The sequence below is a fragment of the Leucoraja erinacea genome, chromosome 3 (genome assembly GCF_028641065.1).
Source record: "Leucoraja erinacea ecotype New England chromosome 3, Leri_hhj_1, whole genome shotgun sequence".
NCBI classification, from domain to species: domain Eukaryota; kingdom Metazoa; phylum Chordata; class Chondrichthyes; order Rajiformes; family Rajidae; genus Leucoraja; species Leucoraja erinaceus.
Genome location: NC_073379.1, coordinates 12,477,397 through 12,493,451, shown reverse-complemented (window position 1 = coordinate 12,493,451; position 16,055 = coordinate 12,477,397). Strand labels below are relative to the sequence as shown.

Here is a 16,055-nt window from a genome sequence, read left to right as displayed (position 1 = left end):
TCAGAGGAAGAACGTGCAACTCCACACAGACAGCACCCGTATTCAGGATCAAACCCGGGTCTCTGGGTCTTTAAGGCAGCGACGACCGCTGTGCCACCATGTGGCTTTTGGCATGTTAGTTTTTATTTTGTTTATTGTCACGTGTAACGAGGTACAGTGAAAAGCACATGCGTATCAAGAGTAAAAAACATTGTTTGCTTGACATCTAAACAAATCATATTATACAGACTCTCCCGACTTATGTAATGGTTACGTCCCACAGGCCCTTGCGCAGGTCAGGTGTTACGTAAGTCAGAAACGGTAGTGTTTCTGTGCACATGTAAATTTACTATTTGATGAGGAGGCCATGGGGAATCTCCGAGTTGGAGACCACGAGCGAGCTCTGAGGTGGAGACCATGGGGGAGTTCCATGGCGGAGACCACGGGGGAACTGTGACGATGATATCACGGAGGGGGCTCTGACATGGAGACCATGTGGGAGCTCTGGCGTGGGGACCACGAGGCAGCTCCAAGGCGGAGACCATGGGAGAGATCCAAGATGGAGACCGCATGGACATCAGTGAGCTGAAAGAATTGCTTACATAAGTGCAAGTTTACGTAAGTCGCCTAGCACGTAAGCTGGAGAATTCCTGTACGAGCACAATCAAGCCACATAAAACAAGTTGTGCAAAGAGAAAAAAAACCCCAGAGATCGGGAGATCTGGACTATCTTATGAGAGGTCCATTCAATTGTCTGATAACAGTGGGGAAGAAGCTGTTCCTGAACCTGGCGGTACGTGTTTTCAAGCTTCTACCCGACGTGGGAGGGGAGAAGAGGAAATGGCTGACCTGGACATGGTGGGCCGAAGGGCCTGTTTCTTTATTGTATGGCTGTGACAGCCAGCAAAGGTGAAATAATTCAAGTTAGGGATGTCAAGAGACCAGAAGAGGGCAATGCTGAGGTTGGTGAGCTTTAGGAATAGAGGGAGATGCTGACTGCGTTAATTGATGCTTGGGCATTGCACTGTTCATCCCAGACTGTACCAAATAAATGTCATCATAATCTGAATGTTCTGGGAAATATTAATCCTGTTATGGTTGAAAAAAAACAACAAAGCACTAGAACCAAGGTCATTTAGTTAGACTGACAAAATTAAAATCACTGAATAGGGAAATTATGTGGGTCAGAGACAAAACATTTGTTCTGCAACAATTGAAAATGTGTTCAGACCTGGGTAGAGTTGCTGCCTCACAGCGCCAGAGACCCGGGTTCGATCCTGACTACGGGTGCTGTCTGTACGGAGTTTGTACGTTCTCCCTGTGACCTGCGTGCGTTTTCCCTGAGATCTTCAGTTTCCTCCCACACTACAAAGACGTGCAGATTTGTAGGTTAATTGGCTTGGTATAAGTGTAAGATGTCCCTCGTTTGTGTAGGACAGTGTTAGTGTGAGGGGATCTCAGTTCGGCGCGGACTCGGTGGGTCGAAGGGCCTGTTTCCACCCTATAACTCTAAACATAAACCTAAACCATTTGCCAATTTGGGGATTGAGCAGTGTGAACAGTAACAAATATATATATTAAACTAATTATATGGTAGTTTAGTTTGGAAGGTTAGGATAAGAAGATTCAACTGTTAACTGCTATCATGTTACAATGTCACTCCAAATGAAAGACACATGACAGGTCTGGAGCAGGCCAAACAAGGGTTTTTGTGTACCTTCGATCTTCCAGCATCTGCAGTTCCTTCTTGAACACAAGGGTTCTAATACAAACTGTTTCCCATCCATTCTCTTCACAGATGCTGGGAGGCATTTGTGGTGCAGCGGGTAGAGCCGCTGCCTCACAGTGCTAGAGACACGGGTTCAACCTTGACCTTGGGTGCTGTTCAGGTTCAGGAGCAGTTTCTTCCCTGCAACCATCAGTCTATTAAACACAACAATGTTCAAATAGACTCCGAACTATATAGGCTTTCTTGGCATTATTTTTTACTTTGTACTATTATTGTTTATTTATTTGTCCGTTTTTTAAATCTATATATATTGAACTTTTTTGTTGTTTATTATAGGTTTTACAGAGTACCATGTTAACATATCTGTGATGCTGCTGCAAATAAGAATTTTATTGTCCTGTTTCAGGACATATGGCAATAAAACACTCTTGACTCTTCTCATGTGTGGAGTTTGCATTTTCTCCCTGTGACCACATAGGTTTCCTCTGGGTGACCACCCAGACCCTAAAGAACAGGTGATCGGTGGTTAATGTGGACTCGGTGAGTCGAATGGCCTGTTACCATGCTATATCTTTGAACAATCTCTAAAGAACCTGACCTGGCCTGCTGGGTTCCTCCAGTTGTTGTGTTTCGTATTTGACAGGTCTGTTGGGATCCTATTTAAGCTGCCAGGCAGGCAACTTTAGAAATTGTCCTGATGCAGGGTCCCAACCCAAAACATCACCAATCCCTTTCACTCCACAGATGCTGCTTGACGTGCTGAGTTAAATTTACAACATAGAACAGTACTGCACAGGGCATTTGCCCTACACATTTCCTTTGAACTTTGCCCCTCTCACCGTGAAGTTATGCCCTCTTGTGTTTGATATTTTTATCCGGGAGAAATAAATCAGTCTGAAGAAGGGTCCCGACCCGAAACGTCACCAATCCGTGTTCTCCAGTGATGCTGCCTGACCTGCTGAGTTACTCCAGCACTGTGTCTTTCTGTGTAACCAGCGTCTGCAGTTCCTTGTTTACACAAAGAAAGTACTGTGCACGTTGGTCATCTTGTATAGGGGGAATTGTATATTCAGAGTACAGGGCGGTAGGTTATTATATATGCAGGTGACGGGGCGGGTAGGGATGGTGGGTGGCTTGCGTCGTGTCCGGGGACAAGACGGGGATAATGCAATATCCAGGTGTCGGGGCGGGGGCGTGGCCACGCAAGGAATGCGCGGGGCTATGAGTTATACAGGTGGCGGGGCGGGGCGAGGATTACTCAGCTGCCGGGGGCAAGTATTATGTGACATCCATGTTACGGGGTGAGCGTTAATGCGGTATACAGAGGATGGGGCGACTTGTCTTGCAGGTGGAGGTGCGGCCTGTCTCACCTGTCGGAGCCGCTCAAAGCCACCACAAAGTTTACCAACTGACAGGAGAGGCGGAACTTGGCGACAGTGATCCCGGGAGAGGAGATAAAAGGGCCCAGGCTTGAAATGGCGGCCGGTGCGACGAATTGGGCCTCAGGGGCACATTATCAAAAGATCCCAGCCAAGGACTGGAGCGAGGAAGAGGAGGAAGAGGAGGAAGAGGAAGAAGAGGAAGAAGAGGAACAGGTGACCATTTATCTGCACACGTAAGTAGATGTTGCTGAAATAACAAAAACAAGGAAATGGTCATTAAGTTTAAAGTGTTAAAAAGGACAAACATTTCTGGACCCTAAACATTCCCCACTCCAGTCACTCCCTCTTCTCCTTATCCCATCAGGCAAGAGATGCAGAAGTCTGAAAATGCATAACTTCCGATACAGGGACAGTTTCTTCTCGGCTCTCATCAGGCAACTGAACCATCCTCTAGACTAGAGAGCAGTCCTGACCTCCCATCTACCTCATTGGAGTTTAGTTTAGAGATACAACGTGGAAGCAGGCCCTTCGGCCCACTGAATCCATGCCAGCCATCAATCCCCGCACATTAACACTACCCTACACACACTATGGGCAATTTTACATTCATACCAAGCCAATTAACCTACAGAAAAAGCCGGTACTGGGTTTGGACGATCAGCCATGATCATATTGAATGGTGGTGCTGACTCGAAGGGCCGAATGGCATACTCCTGCATCTGTTTTCTATGTTTCTAAACCTGTACGTCTTTGGAGTGTGGGAGAAAACCGAAGATCTCATAGATAACCCACGCAGATCACGGGGAGAATGTACAAACTACGTACGGACATTAGTCAGGATCGAACCTGGGTCTGGCGCTGTAATGCAGCAACTCGATCACTGGAGACCCTCAGACTATCTTTAATCGGACAATACTGAACTTTATCTTGCGTTAAAGATTATTCCCTTTAACCTGTATCTGTACACTGTGGACAGCTTGATTGTAATCTTGTATAGTCTTTCTGCTGACTGGATAGCATGCAACAAAAAAGCTTTTCACTGTGCCTTGGTACATGTGACAATAAACCAAAGTAAACCATCTTGATTTAGAAAGTGAAAAATCAAATAAAGACATGGATTGATTGATTTATGGGACGGTATAGCATTGAAATATACCCTATGACTGAGTCCGAGCTGTCCATAGATCTGCCATTTATACTAGTTCTATGCTCTCCCATTTTCGCATCCACTCCCTACGCATTGGGGGCAATTTACAGTGGGCAATTAAGCTACAAATCCACATGTCTTTGGGAAGTACGAGGAAACTGGAGCACTGACAGCGCACGAGGTCAGGATTGATTCTGGGTCTTTGGTTCTGCTCTAAATGCTGGAAATCTAAATGCATGGAATGTGTGGCAGGGCAGGCAGCATCTGTGGAGACAAACTGATTCAACAGGCCTCTTTCTATGGATGCTGACAAATTTGCTGAATGTTTTCTGTTTTTACTTAATTCAGGCAGTGCTTGTGTTCCGTATGTACTGTATTTCTGTGGCATATTATTGTATCTTTCAAGTCGGGTTTATTGTTTCATGCTGAAGTATGGTGAGGTACAGGTACAATGAAAATATAGATATAGATAGATAGATATGCCATTTATTGTCACTATACATGTACAGTGAAACTGAAAGCTGCTCGTACTCAGTGCATACATACAATTTTACACAAAAAACAAGAAACAGAAAAACAAAACAGAAGGGAGATGGGGGGGGGGGGAATAGGTGCACAAATTCTACGGCGCTACATACATATATACATATATACAGATGGAAGTCCGTGTTGGGCGGTGTAGTCAGTGCATGTGTGGATTTGAATTTATGGTAGATATAATTCTCGGGAAGCAGCTATTCCTGAGTCTGTTTGTCCTGGATTTGATGCACCTATAGCGCCTTCCAGAGGGCAGCAGGTCGAACAGTCCAAACGCAGGATGGGAGCTGTCTTTGGTGATCTTCTTTGCCCTGCTAAGGCAGCGGGAGGTGTAGATGTCCATCAGGGAGGGGAGAGGGCAACCAATGATCCTCTGCGCTGTCCTGGTTACCCTCTGAAGCCTCTGAAGCCTCTCCCTGTCTGCCATGGTGCAGCTGCCATACCATGCTGTAATGCAGTATGTCAGCAGGCACATCTTGCTTCCACTAGCACCCCAGGCCCATAAATTATGCAGAAATTACACATGAATTACACATAAAATTGCACATTAAGTTATTATGATCTAAAAACTACAATGGATGAAAATCTGAAAATGCTGGAAATACCCAGCATCAAATGGCGCAAAAATATGGTGACTGTACTTTTGTGGTCGTGCAAAAACATTTCACTGTGCTGTGCATACATGATAATGAAGAACCATTCACTGTATATCCTGTAGATCAGGCAACCTCGATGAAGAGAGAAATGGTGTTACACAGAAAGAAAGAACACTGTGCAAAAACAAGACATTTTTGCAAAAATATAATTAGCACAAAAATATCTGCACACGTAAGTAGATGTTACTGAAATAACAAAACAAGAAAATAGTCATGGAAGTTTAAAGTGTTAGAAAGGACAAACCTTCCTGGACCCTAACCATTCCCCACTCCAGTCACTCCCTCTTCTCCTTATCCCATCAGGCAAGAGATACAGAAGTCTGAAAACGATACAGGGGCAGTTTCTTCTCTGCCCTTATCAGGCAACTGAACCATCCTCTAGAGAGCAGTCCTGACCTCCCATCTGCCTCATTGGAGTTTAGTTTATAGATACAACGTGGAAGCAGGCTTTTTGGTGCACTGAGTCCGTGCCAGCCATCAATCCCCGCACATTAACACTATCCTACACACACTAGGGACAATTTTACATTCATAGAAACATAGAAATTAGGTGCAGGAGTAGGCCATTCGGCCCTTCGAGCCTGCACCGCCATTCAATATGATCACGGCTGATCATCCAACTCAGTATCCCGTACCTGCCTTCTCTCCATACCCCCTGATCTCCTTAGCCACAAGGGCCACATCTAACTCCCTCTTAAATATAGCCAATGAACTGTGGCCTCAACTACCCTCTGTGGCAGAGAGTTCCAGAGATTCACCACTCTCTGTGTGTGAAAAAAGTTCTTCTCATCTCGGTTTTAAAGGATTTCCCCCTTATCCTTAAGCTGTGACCCCTTGTCCTGGACTTCCCTAACATCGGGAACAATCTTCCTGCATCTAGCCTGTCCAACCCCTTAAGAATTTTGTAAGTTTCTATAAGATCCCCTCTCAATCTCCTAAATTCTAGAGAGTATATACCAAGTCTATCCAGTCTTTCTTCATAAGACAGTCCTGACATCCCAGGAATCAGTCTGGTGAACCGTCTCTGCACTCCCTCTGTGGCAATAATGTACTTCCTCAGATTTGGAGACCAAAACTGTACACAATACCCCAGGTGTGGTCTCACCAATTAGCCAATTAACCTATGGAAAAACCCGGAACAGGGTACTGGTTTTGGATGATCAGCCATAATCACAGTGAATGGCGGTGTTGGCTCGCAGGGCAGAATGGCCTGCACTATGTTCTATATTTCTTGTCACCGTTAGAAGAGACAGTTCTCTGATACTTTGGTCTGATTGTTTAGAAGTGACTGCACGGGGATGTATGACAAGTTCAGACAAAATCTTTGAACAAATCCTCAGTGCTCTCCTGGTGGGATTGGACTTAATCTTCAGATTTCTCAGAACAGAAACAAAGTCTTGATTTTTTTTCAGATTTTGTTTTTTGGTTTATTTCAGAGATTTTTCTTGGTTCTAAACCCTGAAAAGATCAGATATTTAAAATGTATTTATTCGAACGCAATATTTTTCAGTTAAGAAACTGGTATTAATTTTTGAGGAGTAAGGGTGTCAGGGGTTATGGGAAGAAGGCAGGAGTATGGAGTTGAGAGGAAAAGATAGATCAGCCATGATTGAATGGTGGTAGACTATATGGGCCAAATGGCCTAAAATTGAACATGGAAATGGGTGGCACTGTGAAGCATTTAATGCTCCTACAGAATGCTTTCAGTGTCCAATGTTCGCTCATGACCTTAGGGTGTGTAGTCTTCATGGTTTTTCTGTGACTGCATGGTTTTCCCTGCGGTGCTTAGGTTTCTTCCTGCTTCCCGAAGATGAATTGGTACATTAACTGGTGACTGTAAATTACTCCTAGTGTAGATGGGTGGCAGGAGAATCTGGAGATAGGGGTGATCGACAGTGGAGTTGAAGGCATTGTGAGAGTGAATAGTTTGCAATAATATGTGGAGGAATACTCTGTGAGGCTGGCATCGATCTAAGGGACAAATGGCCTATTTTGTCGAATGAAAGCATGAAATATGAAATATTGTTAATGATATCCAATAATTACATTCTCTCCTACACCTTTATATTAATCTGAGATTCCTTCCTGTCCACCTCTCCCCACCTAGCTACTTGATCAAATCATTGACTAACCCACCCTAGAACTTAAACCCAAAACCTAAAACGAACCTAGAATTGGGAACGCAGCCCAGACCATCACACAAACCAACCTCACTTCCATTGACTCATTTACACTTCACGCTGCCTCGACTTGGCCAGCAGCATAATCAAGGATGTCGCACCCTGGAATTCTCCCCTCTCCCCTCTCCCATCAGGCAAGAGGTACAGAAGAGTGAAAACGCACACCTCCAGATTCAGGAACAGTTTCTTCCCAACTGTTATCAGGCAACTGAACCATCCTACCAACCACTAGAGAGCAGTCTTGAACTACTATCTACCTCATTAGAGACCCTCAGACTATCTTTACTTGGACTTTACTGGAAGTCATCTAGCACTAAACATTATTCACGTTATTCCCTTTATCCTGTATCTGTACACTGTGGATGGCTCGATTATAATCATGTATTGTCTTTCTGCTGGATGGATAGCACACAACAAAAGTTCTTCACTGAACCTCGATACGCGTGACAAGAAACTAAACTAAACTATCATATTGTGTCTTCACAATAAATGCATTTAATCTGCCAGTTATGTATAATATCTGCATTTTTAAGATTTTTTGAAGCACAATTAAATGCTCGTGGCAATTCTAACAACAGGGTACACTATTTGATGTATTATTGTTTTGGATGAAATATAAAGCCTCATGTGTGACCATAAATGATCCCTGGCCACCTCTCCTCTGCTCAGCCCAATACTTATCCTTCAAGCTGACCTTGCCGTATGCAAATTGGCTGATGCGCATCATCAGTTTAGTTTATTTTAGACGCAGTGCGGATACAGGCCCTTCGGCCCAACTAGTCCGCACCGACCAGCGATTCCCGCACATTAACACTCTCCGACATTGGGGACAATTTACACATATACCAAGCCGACTAATCTACAAACCTGTACGTTTTTGAAGTATGAGAGGAAACTGAAGATCTCGCCAAGTGGGATATTAAAAAGTGTGCTGACGAAAACTCAGGATAAGTACATCCCCGTTAGAGTGAAGGGCAAAGCAGGCAAACATAAGGAAGCTTGGCTGACGCGGGAAATTGAGGCACTGATCAAAAACAAGAAGGATGTATGGGACAGATATAGGCAGCTGGGATCAAGTGCATGGATAGGACTCCTGAAGAGTGTTTCTGATCTGTCATTCAGGTGTTTGGGGACTTACCTTTATTATAGAGAGAATTCTTCTGTCATCAGTTGTGGAGGTCTTCCTTGCCCTTTGCGATTAGTAAGCTCATCAGTGCTCTCTTTCTTCTTAATAATGGTCCAAACAGTTGATCTTGACAAGCAAAAGTTTTGGATGATGTCTCTAACAGTTTTATTCTTGTTTCTCAGTCTCATAATGGCTCCTTTGTCTTCCATTGACACAACTTTGGTCCTCATGTTGATAAAAAGCAATAAAGGTTTCCAAAGGTGATGGAAAGACTGCTCAGAGCTCTCTTATACCTGCATTAAGGAGGCAATTAAACACACCTGAGCAATTACAGACGCCTGTGAAGCTGTGTGTCCCAAACATTATGGTGCCCTGAAATGGGGGGGACTATGTACAAACACAGCTGTAATTTCTACATGGTGAAACCAAAATGTATAAAAATACCCTTTAATAAAATCTGACAATGTGCACTTTAACCACATGTGATTTTTTAAAATCACAAATTTCAAATAGTGGAGAACAGAGGCAAATAAATAAATGATGGGTCTTTGTCCCTAACATTATGGAGGGCACTGTATCTCTGTAAAAGTTAATGCTGCACCATTGCTCAAGCCTTCCGTTGCAGCAATACTTCTATAATTTGATGCATTGAATAGTCACTTAAATTAGCTAATTTATTTTGATAAATTCATGACGTCTATTTTAACATGAATCAAAGGGCATTTTATTAATTATGTCAGGTTGAGATTATTTATTACCCAGTTCTGAAGGTACAGCGAGATTTTATTAATTGAACTTAGCGTGGAATATGAATTGCCAAAGAAAAGGTCAAGTTGAAGTTTATTATCATATGCATGAGTACGGTAAGGTACAGGCACAACGGAAAATATTGCCTGCAGCAGCATCATAGGCGTATAAAATCCGAAGAAAAGACTGCAAATAAAAAGACATTAGTTCAAAAACAAGACCAGTATTGAAGATGAGAGTGTTCTATTGTTGAGGTATGATTAGGCTTGTATGATTAGGTTGCATTTAAAAACCCTGATGGTTGCGGGGAAGTAGCTGTTCCTGAAGCTGGTGGTGAGGGACTTCAGGTTTCTGTACCTCCTGCCCGACGGTAGCAGTGAGAAGAGGGCATGGTGGGGATCCTTGATGATAGATGCCGCCTTCTTGAAGCAGCGCCTGGTGTGGATACTGTCGATGGTGGGGAGGGCTGTACCCGTGATGCACCGGCCTGAGTCCAACACTCTCTACAGACTCTTGTGTATGCTGCTTTGTAACATGTCTACCATTTTGTCCATCTAAATATGAAGCTCTTGACTGCTTATAGGTCTATCTTTGTGATCTTCAATTACCTGCTGCATTTGTCTCTCGGTTAGCTTGTATCTCCCAATTTCCATCATGATTCATTGCACTTGTGCACGGCACTGTCAGGCCTGACGCTTAAAACTAAATAAGCAAGTTTGGTATTCTGAAAAACACAAGGATTCATGGGATTTGTCAAAGGTCGAACGCCATAAATAAAATTCGAATGAAACGCTGTAGAATCACTGAGTATAGTTTGGGTCCGATTTTTTTTTTTTTTTTGGCTTCATCCGCAGCCAGGATCGAACCCGTGTCCCCGGAGCCACAAGCGCTACCGAAGCGCCACTGGACCGTCCCCGGTTTCCCCCCCCCCCCCCTCGAGTGTCCCATACCCGCTTGGAGAAGGCCGGACCAACTGGACACTAGCCCCCAGGGCCACACTGGCAGCGCGCAGAAGTGCCAACCCCAGCTCACCTCCACCTCTCCCGCCGGGCCAACTGACCGACGACACCAGCCAGCCAGCGCGGAGAGCCCACGGACTCAGTGGGTCAGGCAGCATCTCTGGTGAACATGGATAGGTGACGTTTCACAGAGTGCTGGAGTAACTCAGCGGGTAAGGTAGCATATCTGGAGAACATGGATAGGTGACGTTTTTCAAGGCACCTGATCGGAAATGTCACACAACCTAAAACATAGAAACATGGAACTGCAGATGCTGCTTAATACACAAAAGGACACAAAGGCTGGAGTAACTCAGCCAGTCAGGCAGGTCTCTGGAGAGCTTGCATTGGTGATGTTTTGGGTCAGGACCCTTCTTCCGACTGAAGTGTGTTGACCTGAAACATCACCTACCCATGTTCTCCACAGATGCTGCCTGACCCGCTCAGTTACTCCAGCACTCTGTGAAACGTCACCTATCCATGTTCTCCACAGATGCTGCCTGACCCGCTGAGTTACTCCAGCACTCTGTGAAACGTCACCTATCCATGTTCTCCCGAGATCTTGCCTGACCCGCTGAGTTACTCCAGCACTCTGTGAAACATCACCTATCCATGTTCTCCCGAGGTACTGCCTAGCCCGCTGAATGACTCAGGCTCTCTGTGAAACGTCACCTATTCATGTTCTCCAGAGATCTTGCTTGACCCACTGAATGACTCAAGCACTCTGTATGTTTCTTTTTGTAAACCAGCAACTGAAACGCAACAACATTTGAAACACATTTGGACAGGTACATGGATGGGAAAGGTTTACAGGGATATGGGTCAAATGCAGGCGACTAATGTAGATGCGACATCTTGGTCAGCATGGGCTAGTTGGGCCGAAGGGCCTGTTTTCATGCTGCATGGGTCTGGCTCTAACTGCAGTTCCCTGTGTCTCCCTGTCTGTTACTCCAGGCAACACCTGGGATTAAGGATTTTAATATTTTAATCCATTCTTCATTTTTTTCAGATTTCACTGTTAGCTATAAAGCATGGGATATTTAATTTATTTTCACTCGCACTCTGTTGGAACACAGTTGTGAGGAATGCTTTTGAGTTTGTCCTGTATTCTGTGCCAGTGAAACAAATTATTTGGTTATTTATAATGTGTGTAGCCAATAGGGTTTGCTTCAGCAGGAGGCTAAGGTATTATTTATTAATTGCATAAGCTTTATACATGGAAGATAGCACAGTACAGCACATGAATAGGCCCTTTGGCTCATGTCCGCCAATATTTATGAACAAAAAAATTACTAAACTCTGCTTGGATGAGTTGCGCTGAAGGGCCTGTTTCCGTGCTGTATGTCTTTAACTGGAAATCTGAAATATAAACAGAAAAAAATGCAAGTGCTCAGCTGGTCGGTCAGTCAGCAGTTAGAATATTTTAATTCATCTCGGAGAAGTCCTCACAATATATTGTCAACCTGAAACTTTAATTCTATGTTGGAAAGAACTGACAATGTTAGTTCACACTGAAGATAGATGCAGTGCTGAAGTAACACGGTGGGCGAGGCAGCATCTCTAGAGAACGTGAATGATGTTTTCTCCAGAGATGCTGCCTGACCCTCTGAGTTACTCCAGCACTTTGTGTCGATCCATATTAACTCTGTGTTTCCGTCTCTCCACATAAGCTGCCTTACCTGAGCAATTCCTGCATTCTTTACTTTAGTCTTTATAGCAATGTTACAAAATTTTGAGATTATAAAAATCAAGTCTGCAATTTATCCCATCAGATAAAGCATAAAAAGAAGTTTAATTTGACACCAAATTCACTTTCGTATCATTAAGTTATGGCCATTTTCATACTCAGAAATTAGCATCTTGTTCCCTGTTGCTTTTCCATTGACAACATAAAAGCTGTGATCGAGGACAGTCAAAAGCCCATAACTTTCTTAAAAATTAAAAGAACTGAATGAAATTTTCATTTACTATAGATTGAAGCATTCTGAAACAAATATAAAACATCTTACTTGGATGACCCGAAATTAAAATGTATAATTAGTTAATTACCTAATTGTAGCTAATTACAAAATTGACCATTGTGACAGAAACAGTAATAAACACCCAGACTGCCTTGAAAATTAAAAAATGTGATATTCTCAAGATCAGAACTTTAATATTATTGTATATATGCTGTAAGTCCGTAACAGATAAGTAAATAAATTCCAATTTCTAGCAATAGACCGTCTTTATGGAGAAGATCAGTTGCTAGCTGGTACATTGGCATATCATAATCAGTAGCATCATCATACTCCTCAGATTGTAACCAATAAGCAACTCTGTACACCTTGTTTTTCCTCAACTTTTCAATTTTGGCATTGTAAACTTCAAGTTTTTGCTCTTTAAACCACGCATGACATGCCTTTCTGCCCACTACTTTTCCATTAACAATGTCCTGTAGATTCAATTTCTTAAGAAAAGGATATTTTTTTTAATAGCCTAAGTATCCAATTAACAAACTAATCCCATTCACACAAGAATTCACAATATAACATGATTTTTAAATCTCACTGTCATGAATTTATATGCCAGATGGAAGGAATTTAAAGTTTAATTCCCATAAGTTAATCTAGAAACATCAAAATTGTTATTTTTTTGCACAATACATGTGGCTAAAACTGTTGTGTATATTTAGTATAAAAATATTGATTATGGATAGACAATAACACAAAATATAGATTATTTAGATGCTCTTATGACATGATTGTCCAAAAAAAAAGAGCATTTAAATCATCTTGCGAGTGGCTGTTTCTGGAACGCGATCGATTGGAACGTTGCGGTTGCGAAATTTGAACCCCATATCGGCAGGAAAGACACTGCCGGTTCGTATGGGGCCCAAATAACATTTTCGCAGCGTAAAATTAGCCATCCCACGAAGCAAGATTATATGTAAAATAGACGACTTACCCTTTGTTTTGTCCTGTCATTACGATCCGTCACGTTGTAGGATTTGAGGGCGTTCAAAGTCACTTTTTATTTTAATCCAATTATTAAATTGTCCAGCGATTTATATATGAAAAATTTTAAACGGGAATGGAAGACCGATCAATCTTTCTTCATCAGGTAGCAGCCTGAGGAAATTCCTCTCAGACAAGCAGTACAAAACTGCATTTTAATCCCGCCCCCCCCCCCCCCCCAAAGGTGCTAAAGTCGCGCACACGGCCAGTGACAGAACTGCAGCGCCGCTGAAGGTAGATTTTGTAGCATCGCTAGTCTTTAGACTTTACTTTGGACTTTCGAGATACAGCGTGAAAATGGGCCCTTCAGCTTACTGGGTCCACGTTGACCAGAGATCCCTCCGTACACTTGCACTATTCCACACAATAGGGGCAATTTACAATTTTACTGCAGCCAAGTAACCTACAAACCTGCACATCTCAGGAGTCTTGGAGGAAACTGGAGCACATGGGGGAAACCTGTGTGGTCACAGGGAGAACGTGCAAACTCCGTACAGACAGTACTCGTAGCAAGGATTTCTGGCGCTGCAAGGCAGCAGATCTTTGGCAGCACCTTTATGCCGCTCTTTTACCTTCAACATTAAACGTTATCCGTGTTAAAATCCCTTTGCTGTCTTGCTGCCTCCGAGGTCTGTTATTTCCTCCAGCTCCTGAGATCTCTATCTTTCATCTGGTTCTCGGCCAATTATTTTAAATTGGCGTCCTTGTGTACACCTTTTACTTTAACCTCGACTTGGAAATAATAAGCTGAAATAACTCTTTGAATACTAAGCAAACATTAAGTCAAGAAATGTAAGTTGGGGGAACACGTAAATTGAAGGAACAACACCTCATGTTTCGCTTGGGCAGCTTACAACACAGCGGTATGATTTGATTTTCTAATTCCAACTAACCCCTGCATTTGGTCTCTCTCCATCCCTCCCCCCACCTTAGTTGTCCTGCTAGTCCCACTATTCATATCAAGTTTCCCTTCCTTATCACCTCTTCCACAACCAACAATGGACCATTGTGAGCTCTACCTTTCCTTGGTCATCGGTGCCGGCTCCGATTTGTTCTGAACCTTTTCATACCTCTAGTTTCCCTCCCCCCTCAATCTCAGTTTGAAGAAGGGTTTCGACCTGATACCTCACCTGCTCCTTTTCTCTGGAGATGCTGCCTGACCCGCTGAGTTACTCCAGCATTTTGTGTCTATCTTCAATGTAAATAAAATAACGTTTTACAATTATGTGCGTCACAAATTCTGCTGGCAAGTGATTCTCGTTGCACATTAAAACTCAGGAGGGGACAGCATTTGTAAACTGCAATATTCCAGCCTGGCCAGTTTATAGGATTATCTAAACCGCTCAATTGGATTACTGCCTTGAAATTCACTGAGATCCCCCTAGTCCTTTACACAATGACATTTTGATTAATGCTGTTGCCTGTTTGCCAGTATTTGCATACCCCGCAGCGTATCTCAGTATCAATACGACATTGAGGATTAAGGTATGCACTTGCTATCTCCCTGACCATTTGCTGGCAGCTTCTCAGCTTGGCTGGTGTGGTTCGGATAGACATAGTGCGTTAGCCAAAGCTGTCATCTTCATGGTCACTTGAGGCCGAGTATGATTATTCTCCTAAAATGGACACACAAAGTATTTGGTTTAGTTTAGAGATACAACGTGGCAAAAGGCCCTTCGGCCCAACGAGTCCGTGCTGACCAGCAATCACCCCCCCTGTACACTAGCACTGTCCTACACACTAGGGACAATATACAATCTTTACCAAAGCCAAGTAACCGACAAACCTGTACGTCTTTGGAAAGTGGGAGCAAACCGGAAACACAAAAGGACACAAAGTGCTGGCATAACGTAGCGGGTCAGGCAGGGTCTCTGGAGAAGATGGCTAGGGGACGTTTAGGGGTGAGACCCTTCACTCGTGCTAAATCTCAAAACTAAACAAAATAAATAAACTCAACTCCAGAGAAGGTCAGGTGGGGCTGGGACCGGACCGGAAGGGACATGAGGATCGGAGGTACTGGGAGAGTTTGGCCAGGCAAGCACATGCCCACAAATGTCCTCTGTTGGTGAACTTTACCATCAGTTTGAAAGCTTCTTCCAGCCGGCTAATCGCTGGAGTCTGTGGGGGGAAATGTGGTGTGATCATATGTAAATAATTAACATTTTATACTGGAGTAACTCAATGAGTTGGGCAACATCTCTGGAGAACATGGATAGGTGACATTTCAGGTTTTGTTTACATACAAGAATGGTGGGTGCCCGGAACGTGCTGCCAGGGGTGGTGGTGGAAGCAGATACAGGAACGTGCTGCTAGGGGTGGTGGTGGAAGCAGATACAAGAGTGGCATTTAAGGAACTTTTGGATAGGTACATGGGTATGCTGGGAATGGAGGGATGTAGATCATGTGCAGACTAGTTTAACTTGGCATCATGTTCAGCATAGACATTGTGGGCCAAAGGGCCTGTTCCTGTGTTGTACCATACTATGTTACATGTTTTAACGTGGAGAGACTGGTGCACGGGCAGCCAGCATATGGTCCTTGTTGGAGACACACCCAGGTGGAAAGGCATGGACTCTAC

At 43.6% G+C, this 16,055-nt stretch overlaps 1 protein-coding gene across 3 annotated transcripts in view; it reads left to right on the top strand.

Moving 5' to 3' along the window:
• Positions 1-2,996: 2,996 nt before the first annotated feature.
• Positions 2,997-16,055, top strand: part of si:ch73-337l15.2 (glutathione hydrolase 6) — a 77,791-nt gene continuing 64,732 nt past the window's right edge. For 2 of the 3 annotated variants that reach the window (XM_055632102.1, XM_055632101.1), the window contains exon 1: positions 2,997-3,323. In XM_055632102.1, coding sequence (XP_055488077.1) covers positions 3,184-3,323 — 140 coding nt within the window. In that variant the 5' untranslated portion in view covers positions 2,997-3,183. The remainder of the gene's footprint in view (positions 3,324-16,055) is intronic. The other variant, XM_055632103.1, reaches the window with a different exon arrangement.